General features: G+C 42.5%; 1 protein-coding gene across 1 annotated transcript in view; it reads left to right on the top strand.

Annotated features, from left to right (window-relative positions):
• Positions 1-391: 391 nt before the first annotated feature.
• Positions 392-12761, top strand: part of adap1.L (ArfGAP with dual PH domains 1 L homeolog) — a 107003-nt gene continuing 94633 nt past the window's right edge. Inside the window, 1 exon segment of the mRNA NM_001093532.1 lies at positions 392-673. Within this exon segment, the coding sequence (NP_001087001.1) occupies positions 589-673 (85 nt within the window). The 5' untranslated portion in view covers positions 392-588.

Raw genomic sequence — 12761 nt, forward strand, 5'->3', positions numbered from 1 at the left:
GCTCATCTTTCTATCCAGGCCGCTCCTGTTCATATTCCAGCCTCATTCAAAGAAATGCATGGTTGCTAGGGTAATTTTGAGCCTAGCAACTAGAGTGCTAAAATTGCAAACAGGAGAGGTGCAGAATAAAAAGCTAAATAACTGAAAAACCACAAATAATAAAAAATGAAAACCAATGGCAAATGGTCTCAGAATATCACTCTCTACATCATACTAAAAGTTAATATAAAGGTGAACGACCCCTTTAAATCCATACTAAGCGCATTCCACTGTATAGTGATCTCATGCGGCCGAGCCTTGCAGTACCCACGCGGAACAGCAGAGGGCGCCAGACGAGGACATGAGTTTCTTGTAATGTGTTGAGAAATGCGGAACCAGAGCAGTGTCAGGGGTTGCAAGAGGAGAGTCCACTTTGAATGGGAGAGAGAGGAGGAGTCCCCCGGCGGCACTTTGTGACAGGCAGCCGCTCCTGCTTCCCAGACGACTGCACCTGCAGCAATGAGCACCTCCCTGCTGTCCCCCCGCGTCTAGATCTGCGCGCTGAGTACGAGGCAGGAGGGGTCGCAGAGTGAGGGGATACCAGGCACCATGGCGGAAGAAAGGAATAAGAGAGCCGTCACTGAGCTGGCACGGAGACCAGGCAATACTGTCTGCGCTGACTGTGGGGCTCCAGGTAAGGAGGAGAGCGCTGATCTACTGTTCCCTATTGTCTGACAATTCCCTCTCATTCCTGCACACTGTCACTGCCCTTCAACTTTCCCATGGGCACCTGGGACTTTCCAACACCTTGAGATAATAAGGGGCAAACTGCATTTGTGTTTGGGAAGAAAGGCAGGTGCTGAGAGTAAGGGCACAGGGACCAGTGGAGTATTAGCTGGAGGCTAGGGTATGATAAACCTGACAGCTACAAGCCAACAACTGACAGCTACTAACAAATGACATCCCCCAGCTGCTACACTCAGTTGGACAGGTTTGTAGTGGGCTGCAAAATGAGAATCCTATTTGTGTCCTTAGAAAGTAAAAGTGCCTGTTCCTTCAGCTGTTCTGCAGCTGTAACTGAGCCCACAGAGAGCAGGCATTGTTTAATTACAGCCGGAGTATGCCAAGATAGGTGGGCACCCCTCACCCACACCATGTGCTTTTTATTCATGGGTTCTGCAAAACATGTGCCAGACTTGTAGGATATGAATTTGACATTGTTACAGTATTAAACAAATTGCTCATCGACCCCCATACTGTGAAAACAGCATTTTCCTCTCACCTCTTAGCTGCTGCAGAACCTCTTTCATAGAGCAGCAGTATTGTAGAGGACCGTCGTAACAGGGAGGGTGGCACTGAGCCAGCAGCATTTCTTAGAATATGTTTTTTAATGAAATTATACATATATAACACATAGAATTAGTATATTTCAGCACAGTGTAGTGTATAAGTACAATATATTATAGTGCAGTATTAGTAGTACATGACAGAATTGTATGTTATAGTACAGTATAGTATGTTATATTATAGAATAGTCTATTATAGTACAGTATAGTATATTATAGTACAGTATAGTTTATTATAATACAGTATAGAATATAAACACAGTTTAGTATATTAAAGTACAGTATTGTATGTAAGTAAAGTTTGGTTTATTGAAACTTTATTCAAATGTTGTATGGTATATAAGTACAGTATAGTAGAAGTACCTGCATAGTAAAGTACAATACAGTGGGGCTCATTTATCAACACTGGGCAAATTTGCCCATGGGCAGTTACCCATGCAACCAATCAGTGATTATCTTTTTAAAGCCATCTGCAAGTAGAACAATGAATGCAACAATCTGATTGGTTGCCATGGGTTATTGCCCATGGGAAAATATGCCCAGTGTTGATAAATGACCTCCACTGTATTATAATGCAGAATAGTATTTTAAAGTAAAATACAGTACAGTATAGTATATGTTGTATTTTAGTCGATTTACTGTAGAGGAAACGTATCCACGGGGCAAAAAGTATTTAAATAAAGTGAATAATGAATATTTAAAGTATCTGCTATTCCCATAATGCTTTACAAGCTGGTGGTCTCAGAAAGCAGGGGGCCGGCTAATCAAGTAAGTGCAGTGTGGCGGGGCCCCCCTTATCCTCGGGCCCCCTACAACTCTCCCCCCTGTACCCCCCTGATGGCAGACCTGCTCAACATTGTTATCAGTCCGATATTGCCCACCTCAAGGTGGGCATATCAGGGAGAGTTTTGCTTATTTGGCGAGGTCACCAAACCAGCAGATCTTTACTTCACTGAAAGCAATAGCCTTCCATGTTTGCCCCACAACTTCTAGCTAGATTCTCCTTACCCTCTTGTATGCTGATGATACTGCCAGTACAAGTTGCACCTTTGTAGCACCCTGACTCCAGCGCTGCCATGGTGCTAAAATGAAAGAGGAAACTGTTGTAGAAAGAAAGCCCAGCTTTGCAGAAAGTGTCACACATTGCACATTGTACGCAGCTTGCGGCTGATCACACATGGAGGAGAAGTAGTGGAGAGAGGAGCTAATTGCAGACTCATTCTTCGTTATGTGGTAAATGGGAAAGCAGGGTATTCTCTGACTCGCAGATACAGAGATGGTTAACTCTTCTACCACCACTTAAAATAAATATTTGCCTGATGGTAAAGTGTTACAGTATGTGTTTGCAATGGTCATCAGTGTGAGATCTATTCCAAAAAGTAGAAAGCAGAGACAGTAGTATTCAAAAAAAGGTTCATTTTCTTGAGGTTGAAAAAAGAAACAGCCTGACACATTTTGTGCCTACCCAGGGCACTTTCTGATAGACATGGCCATTTGGTGCCATAGTGCTGAATTATATTGAGGGAAACTGTGATCTCAAATAAAATGGTTTCAGGCTTACAGAGGAAGCAGACACTGCGACTGCAGGGGGCCCAAGAGATATAGGGGGCCCCACGAGGCTCTAATTAATGAGCAATTTCAATATATATTGGTAAAACAGGACAACCTCTGAATATGTTGGGGGCCTTAAAATTAATTTGCTATGAGGCCCAGCAGCATCTAGTTATGCCACTGTTTCTCATTTAAAAAAAAGAGAAATGTTGATACTGAATTGCATGACAAAACACTGTTTTGCCGAGAAACTTCACGTTCTTTACTTTCACATTTTGTGAATGGCCAGGAAATGCCATTGTATTACTTTTCAGTGGGGCAAGGTGAATAATCTGATTGGCCCAATAGATGTTTTTTTATTTGCTTAGCGTTCCCTGTGATGTTGTTACCTGCCAAACAGTCAGGTGTGGGTAGTTGGGCGCACCCGGTGTGTGTTCAGGCTGCCCACAGTGTTTGTTCAGTGATGGCACCAAAGGACAGCATTGTATACATCTGGCCATAGAGCTTTGCGTGCAGCGGCTCCTATACTTATTATATTTATAACTACACTGACTCTGCATTTATTGGGCAACTTCCTGCCAAATGACCTTTATCTGCCTGATTGGGTCGAGGACTTTATTCCCTTCTGCTTTCAAGCACGGCAGTAAAACCAGCCCTGCTTCCTTGAGATATTCGCTGTTTTTCTACATGAACATAAATGTGTCAGCTGGGACCAAAAAAATCCTGGCAAGCCCATATAACACTAAAGAAGTGCACTTCTGAACTGGGGAGCATCGTGTTCCCAGGGGGGTTAATGGCCTTGCCAAATGCATCACCAATTATAATGTATTTCTGCATTTTCCACTCTGGGGAGCTGTTTAAAGGAGAAATTTTGTGTAAAAAAATAAGTGTACCAGTGCGTTATACTCATTTAGATATAGAAGAATTGTCCTTAAAAAAAGAAGTGTTTCAGGCTGATTTATTGAATATTTCTGCAAAACTTCTAATAATCCCTCCCTTCTCTTCCACTTCCTGCTCCCTGAATTCCCAGGCTGTGCAGGGGAGCCGGCGGCTCTCAGCTCACTGCACTGTAGGACAGGAACCAATCAGCAGCTAGCAGGACCTGATAGGGAACTGAAGCCTGTCTGTGCTTGTGTGACTGCAGGGCTCTGATTGGCTCTCCCCCTCCTACTGTGCTTCTGGCAGGGACCATTAGGACACACCCACCCCTCATTTGAAACACAGACAGAGAGCATCTATAGGGAGCTCTAATAAAGGGGCTATTTTTAAAGATAACATAAATTTTGAGCACCATGTAAAAGCAACACCATATATTACTCATAATTGCCTACAAAATTAGGGTTTTTTCATTTATCCTTTATGTCTCCTTTAAGGACAAGGACAGACGGGAAGATTCAGGGAAATTAGTCGCCTGGCGACTAATCGCCGTTTTTTTCAGGCGACTAATCTCCATGAATGGCTTTCCCAAGTCTCACGCCCGCTAAAATGAAAAGTCGCCAGTGCCTATTCACATGTGGCGCTGCGTTTTTCTAAGTCGCTCGAAAACGCCTCACGAGGCAATTTCGAGCGACTTAGAAAAACGCAGTGTCGCATGTGAATAGGCGCCGGCGACTTTTCATTTTAGCGCGCGTGAGACTTGGGAAAGCAATTCATGGAGATTAGTCGCCTGAAAAAAACGGCGATTAGTCGCCAGGCGACTAATTTCCCTGAATCTTCCCGTCTGTCCTTGTCCTTAAAGGAGACATAAAGGATAAATGAAAAAACCCTAATTTTGTAGGCAATTATGAGTAATATATGGTGTTGCTTTTACATGGTGCTCAAAATTTATGTTATCTTTAAAAATAGCGCGAGACATGGGAAAGCCATTCAGAAAGATTAGTCGCCGGAAAAAAGTCGCCTGGCGACTAATCTCCCTGAATCTTCCCGTCTGTCCTTGCCCTAAAGGAACAGTAACATCAAAAAATGCTTTAAAGTAATACAAATATAATGCAGTGTTGCCTTGCACTGGTATAACTGGTGTGTTTGCTTCAGAAACACTACTATTGTTTATATAAATAAGCTGCTGTGTAGCAATGGGGGCAGCCATTCAAAAGAGAAAAGTCTCAGGTTACACAGCAGATAAGCTCTGTAGAACATAATGGTGTTATCTGTTATCCACTATTTAACCTGTGCCATATAGCCTTTTTTTCATTTTCCACCATTGCCTCACAGCAGCTTGTTTATATGAACTATAATAGAGTTTCTGAAGCAAACACACGAGTTTTACCAGTGCAGGGCAACAGTACTTTATCACACTTTCATTTTTTTGGTGTTACTGTTCCTTTAAAGGATCACTAACGCCAACAATGAACATGATTCATTTGATTTGATATATTACTGAATTTTGTCTTGCCCATGTGAAATTTTATTTCTAAGAAGCAGAAGTCTCGGTTTCTCTTTCAGCACTTTTGCTGTCTGCTCTGCAGTGTTCAGCCATATTTATATGTTGCCCGAACAAAGCTCCACCTACTCTATGTTCTCACCTTGACCAGGGCTGTAATGAAGTCATTTGCTGCCCTAGGTACCAGAACTTCACCACCCCCTACCCTACACCTTAGCTTTATACTGGGGGGGTATTGGCCCACCAAGGCTGCAACATCAGGGCCGCTGCCCGCCTCAACGACCCCCCACAGGCCCCCCTCTCCAGCCGCAAATCCCCCTTCCTCCCACCATTGCCTACAGAGATTGTGTGCATTCGGAGAATTGTAAGAATTCAGGAACATATTATTAATTTATTTACACTAGAGTCTGTCTAACCTCTCCAGACAGTTATAGAATGCTGTACATCCCAGTGTAGGAAGCCCAGCCATGCTGTATAATATATGTAATAAACATGCTTAGAATATATACATGAAGGTGCTAAACTGTCAATCATTGTTACTCTAATAGATGTAATTACATATTAGCATTGAACACAATCAGCACATAAAATCCTCTTTAACCCATCATCAACATTTATTTGTTTTCCCCTTTTTCTCCTGAATATATTCATACAGCTGCAATTAAACGACCCCCTCTCGTAACAGTATAAGTAAAATATAGGTTGGATATCAGCAGGACCTTGTGGATGGGCTAGTAAGAATTGTTATGGCATTCGGCAATAGACGTTTATTGCTTAATAAATCACGGACACTTTTATGATGGGACCATCGTTGCTACAGAGACTGCAGCTGAAAGGGTTGAGTTGAATTCGCTGCTTTATCCGACTTCTTTTTTTAATTCCGGCATTTATTTGTCGAAATTACACTCCTTCCCCCAAGGTACGGATAAGAAGCTTGTAAAATTTTTTCTTCCACAATTAAATGAACATAAAATTAAGAGATAAAAGTGATTTAAAAAGATCATCTTTCTTGGCACGATATGCAGACTATACTGTTTTTATCAAAGGAAAGAGTGTTCATAAAAAGACATCAGTAAAGGGGAAATATACCCCATTTTTAGTGGCTTTGTTATCACTTAAAGAGCCAGTAATGAGCCAGATATGAATGGGGTGGGAAGCGTGAGTGCATTATATTTATAGGTGTGCCGAAAAGCACTTAATATTTAAAATAAATTAATGGAGATGGTTAACTAAAATTTTCTGGGGTCTGGCAGTTCTTGATGATGACCTATGAAGGAATGAGCAGCTGAAGGCACATGTTTAAATGGGAAAAAATGTTTTTGTTTTTTTTTTCAAAACGCATCAGTTAATAGAGCTGCTCCAGCAGACGTCTGCACTGAAATCCATTTCTCAAAAGAGGAAACAAATTTTTTTATACTTAACTTTTAAAATCTGACATCTGTCAGTTTCCCAGCTGCCCCTTGTCACTTGAGCTCTGATAAACTGACACAAGATAACAGCTCCCTGGTAGATCTAAGAACAACACTGAATAGTAAAAATCCAGGTCCCACTGCGACAAATTCAGTTACAATGAGTAGGAGAAAAAACAGCCTGCCAGAAAGCAGTTCCATCCTAAAGTGCTGGCTCTTTCTGAAAGCACATGACCAGGCAAAATGACCCGAGATGGCACTTACACACCAATATTACAACTAAAAAAAATACACTTGCTGGTTCAGGAATGACATTTTATATTGAGTGAATTATTTGCTGTGTAAACAGTGTAATTTAGAAATAAAAACTACATCATAAAAAGTATGACAGAATCCCTTTAAAGTCATTACCCATGTGCTGGTAGGTCACTTTGCTTTTATGATCCAGGGGTACAGAGAATACACTCTGAGCGAGGAACATGGGGACCCCAGCTGTCTTCGTGTTTATCTCTATTTTGATGGGTACAGTACCCCATTTACTGTGTAAACAAATACTCCAACCCAGAGGTTTTCTGCTCCAGGGACCCTGACCTCACCTTTGATGCCCACAATCGTGCCTTTCCTTGGGTTCCCTGCGCTGCACAGATTCTGCCTATTTCTGAGGAAGCATTTTTCATGATAGGTGTTAAGGTGGCCATAGACGCACCGATAATATCATATAAAACTAATTTTCGTACAATATTCAGTGCGTGTATGGTGGGAAATGTGCCGATTGATATCGGTAGAAGACTTGGATATCGGTCGGCTCTTCGATCAGGCTGGATGGAAAATTGTGATTGGGTGTCTTTCAAGGCACTCAAACATCGGCCATTGTTAGTGCTGAATCGTCAGATACAGGTAGAATTCTATTGTTTCTAACTGTATTTCTACCTGTGTGTATTGAAACGAACGATCTTTCTTGGAAAGATCTTTTCCAAGAAAGATTGTAATTGTTACGTCTATGGCCATCTTAATTAGTTTTAATTGAAGTGCAATTTAAAAAGTTCTGAGTGGACCTTGAATCCTGGCATTTGAGAAGTACGCTGGGGCAGGGTTTCCATTGTATTGCTCAGAGTAACACCACTGTGTTTTTGCCTGTGAATGGAAGATGTGCACGTAAAGAAGTCCAATGGGGAGAAGACAGAGGAGAGAGGACAGGGGAGCAGGAAAGAGGATCATGTAATGATCAGATTGGGTGGAAAGAGAAAGTAGTGTTCCTAAGGTTTCCTTGTGGGCCCTTTGTACCTAGTCTGTCACCGTACCATGTGTCTAGCTCTGAATGGTTTGTAGAAACCAGACGAAGACAGATCTGTACACAGCTCACGACCTCTCCCTTTCCGATCAGTGTGTGGGCAGCTAAGTGAATTGTATTAGTGCCAGCGGCTCAGTCCCAGTAAGGCAAGGCTGCTGCTCTGTAGCAAAGGTCAGGGCAATGCAATTTCCAGACAAAGAGATTTAATGATAAGACAGGCCCTACTCACAGTGCTTGGTAGGCGCAAGCTGACAGTGCTAAGCAGTACCAACTGGGGCTGAGAGACATTGGGCCTGGCCTTTATAATTGTATAATTATAAATACGGCACTGCCTGACGTTTCTGAGAGATTTGATCCTCTTAGTGAGTTATTTCCTTGGCTTGACAGAAATGCATGTCAGACCCAGGGCTAGCATTTCTACCTATAAATAGCAGTGGCTCCAGAGGGGTTATAACTTAGTATTTATATATCATTTTGGTTCTCTTGGAGTATCTGAGTACATCAAAGTTTATCACCAGAAGGGAAAGTACAGGCCCACCCTAGGCCAATGGCACATGAGACATTTGCCTGCAGTGAAATGCTCTGCACCCCTCCCTCAAATGTCAACTTAGTGATATGTTTGTGTGTATTTGTCTCCTGGCTTGGTCCCACCTCGTGTTCCCCCACATAGTCATACTGGCACACGAGGCTTGTATCTGCAGGGCGAACCCTTGCAAAAATTTACTGCGGTAAAATTTTTGCAAGGGTTCGCCCTGCAGATACAAGCCTCGTGTGCCAGTGTGTTCTTTTTTGTTCCAGTTACCGGGAGGTAACCGTATCCTCCATCCATTGAGCACCGAGCTAATCTTTATAGCTGTACAACGGGTGTGCGAGAGTCTACTCCAATTGAACCCCCACATAGTCATGCCAGTCCCCCACTCCCGATGGCTTTCTCCTGTAACCCCCACCACTGAAAATGCTTCGAAAGACTCAATAGTTTTTGCTGCAGTGTTCAATATCTCCATAGTAGTGATGTGCAGATCAACAAAAAGTCAACCCACACCTGACTGTAAACTCCCGTTTATTACCCTAATCTGACCTTAACATGGTGAGCCTTGGTATATTTAGGCCCCTCTCATATGTCACTGAAGGGTTGGGGGCACAAGTCTATAAAAGCAGAAGATTGGAGGCAGGAACAAGGCTGTAAGGTTGCGGGTGGGTGCAGGTGAAGTTCTGCCTGAGTCTTCCCGTGGTCGGCAACTGCCCAAACTGCCCAACCCTTGAGCAACTGGCAGGCTCAGACTGGCAATCTGTGGATTCTGGCAAGATTCCATAGACAGTCACTATTTTTGGGCTGTTGGGGGCTGTTTGGGTCTCTGTGTACCTAAAATACCAGGGCCTATTTTGAATAAAAGTTCTGACCTGCCTGCAGGTCAACTACATAGTGTTTGTAGCATTGCCAGGGATGAAAATGGCATGGCCAGGGCACAACCGACAAGCTATGAGAAAATATGTATCTGTTCTCTCTAAGGGGCAAATTCACTAACCTCTGAAAATTCACCAGCGACGGCTTCGCTCACATCGCAACACTTCGCCAGCAACACTAATTCACTAGAATCTAAGGTTGCGTCCAGGGTGCTGAACGTTGCGCTAGCCTTACTGCGGCAAGTGAAGAGAAGTTGCGATAGCGTTGCCTACTTTGCATACGGCTTGAAGTTAAAGTACAATGGACGTATATGTTGCAGCAAATACATTACACTACACAAGCCCAGGAAACCTTAATAAAAAAAATAGAGTTGTTATATTGCCCTACACATGAGCCCAGTGTATAGTTTTTGTGCCATATTTTAGGAAATGTAGGGGGAAAGCCGGGTACCCCAGAAAAAAATCACGATCTTTTGCAGCCTATCACCCTGAAAAATGAAAAGTCGCCAGAGTTTTTGTGGGACTTTGGGGATTTGGGAAAAATTTTTAACTAGTTTTTGAGGAAGTCCTATCTACTCTATTGCACTTCGCCTGGTCTGAGGTGTCGAAGGCAAGTCTGGAGCAGGAGGTAACGTTCAGTAAAATCCGCATCTTAGTGAATTTGCGTAGTTGCGTCCATTCGCCAAAGCGCATATTCGCCAGGTGTAAGGGAGCGAAGTACCACTAGAGTCTATCTCTTTCGCTAGCGAAGTTGCACCAGCGAGCGTTAGTAAAACGTAATGAAATGAGGTCATTTAGATGTATGAAATTGCAATTGTGCATTTTTGGACTAAAAATGGTCTGTATTGAGAGCAGAGAATCAGTTTCTATTCAAAATGACAGGTGTCACTGGGGTTGCCATCTGGCTAGTATTTTCACTGGCTTAGCCAATAAAATATCTTCCAAGGTTGGGCTGGCATTACAGACTTACAGACAATATACTTGCCTGTAAATGTCATGTAGTCCCTGGTTGTTCCGTCTACCTTCAATCCCTGTTGCATCCTGGCCCTGCCTCTTTATGGCATCAAATCCACTTCTATTATGTCACTGATCCACAGCCTAGAATGGATAGGGTTGTTTTTAATGTTGTGTTCTCCATTAAGGCAGGCAAGGCTCTTCGTACAGGCTTCTTAATGGCACAAAGTTGTCTTGTAGAAAGTTGATGCAGTTCTTTCATAGACCATCCCTATGCCGTTGGCAGCTTTTCAGTGCTGGCAGCTGGATCCTACAAATGGCAACACTATCAGAGAATAGATACCTGCTGTTATCAGTTATAGGGAGAAGGCTGTTTCATTTTCACTTGATGAGATTTTACTACAAAGACACAGCGGAAGTCTAACATTTTGCACTTTATGTACTTAACCCTTTGCACCCTGGAGATGTTTTTTTTATTTTTACGAGAGCTATTTGCGAGTTGCCAGGCAACAGTTGGGTGCAGCCGTCGCAGGTACAATATTCATTGGAGAATTCTCTTGCTTCTATAATTTAACTCTGGGCTGCCAGCCTAGAGAGCGGAGGGTAGAACTGGGAAAGTTTTATGGTCGCTTTTTATGGAAGGCTCATATTCCCTTTAAAGAAGTAATAAAGCTTTATTGGAAAATAATTTCCAGGAGTAAAAACAATACCCAAGCCTATATGTTCTGTAAAACTCTACTGCCGAGTTAAGCTGACTCTACTCAGGCTTCTTTGTGTCTGTTACTGGGAAAGCTGCGGAATATGTGGCTCATTTCACTGTATCCTTATATACTGTATCTATAATGGCGATCATTCATCCAGGTCATGATATACAGCATCCTTATATAACCACATAATACAGTAAACCTACTCTTGGCCAATTCTACATCATTTTTGTATTCTCTGCACTGCAGGTCCTGACTTTTGAAACCGTGTAGCAGAAGCCAGCTAATAAACAGACCTGACTGATTTCTACCGCGTGGCTTCAAGGGTCAAAGAAGATGTAACATATATGATATAAGATATAAGATGTATATATATATTGGAAAGTTGTTTAGGATGATGTTTTCTTTATGACACAGCTTTTAGGTTTAAATCTCCTTTATTTAAAGGGGAACTCCACCCAAATATAACTTGAGCTTTTTGAAAATTAAACATCATTTCAAGCAACTTTGCAATATACATCAATTTAAAAATATGCAGATTTTTCATGATTTTCAATAGTTTGGAATAATTTCCTAAGCCTAGCCCCCTGCTCTCCTGCTGGTCTGTCTGACTACTTTGCTGAGCTGACTGACTACTTTTACTTTGTATCAACAGCCAGCTGTCCTCAGCCTGCATCCTCCAACCCCCACAATTCCCTGCACATGTGATTTCAATAAGGAATGGAACATCCCGGTGCAATGCATTGTGGGTTATGTAGTTCCTGCATGCTGTCTGTAAACTGTGGAAAAGTTGTTACAATTTGTTACATCAGTGTTTAGTCCCTCCTTCCCTGCCAGGATTTCAAATGATGCAGAAAGAGAAGAACTGTTAAACAGCTGGATTTCAGCATAGAAAATGGCATTTATTCATACTTTTTGAAGAAACAGGTAACTGTGATGGATATATTAGGGGTTTCTGTGTTATGCAGGCCTCTTTATCAAATTTTGTTTTGCACCCGGAGTTCCCCTTTAAAATTGCAAGAAAGGCTGCATCATAGCCCTACCCTTCCCCTGATGCCATTGGTTGCCCCTTAAAACATCACTGTCCCGCACGGACTTAGTGTAACTTAAATGTGGCAACCCTAATGTTATTACACATTTTAAAGTTATTTGTAAATGTAATAGCTATTGAATGCAGCAACCAGCTGCCCCTTTACTTTTTTTATTGCAGTCACTGCTGGTTATGGCTTTAGAGACAGCGCAGCATGAACCAGCCTTGCTCTATCCAAGTCTGGACTGGATTGAGATCAGGATTAGGCCATTGTAGCACATAATTCACCATACTGGCCGTATGCAAGGAAGATCCCATTAAGCAAAAATACTTTAGATAGAAAACGTGGTCCTTGCAACAATGGAACAGCGGATATTTTCAAATGTTGCCGGTATCACTTTAATGAAGCAGCCAAAGGTTTTGTCAGTTTATCTGATGTGGTGCCAACTCACTGTAGCAAGAGCTCTGGCATCTGGAGCAAGTGCGGGTGCAATGTTCTGATTGTGCAACTGTCCACCGACATAGGGCATGACTACACAAAGCTGGTAGTGTAAATGGCACTGTGCTCTCAAGGGAGCTGAATGAAAAGGTAAGAGAGGAAGCTGTCGTAACATTACACACCACAACCTGGGCACTTTTATATTCCCTTTTCTCTTTCAAAAAACCACAGGCTTATTGCTTTGCCTAATACACAGTCCCACTTCTTCTTTCTA

Source organism: Xenopus laevis, chromosome 9_10L, assembly GCF_017654675.1.
Source record: "Xenopus laevis strain J_2021 chromosome 9_10L, Xenopus_laevis_v10.1, whole genome shotgun sequence".
Classification (NCBI taxonomy): Eukaryota; Metazoa; Chordata; class Amphibia; order Anura; family Pipidae; genus Xenopus; species Xenopus laevis.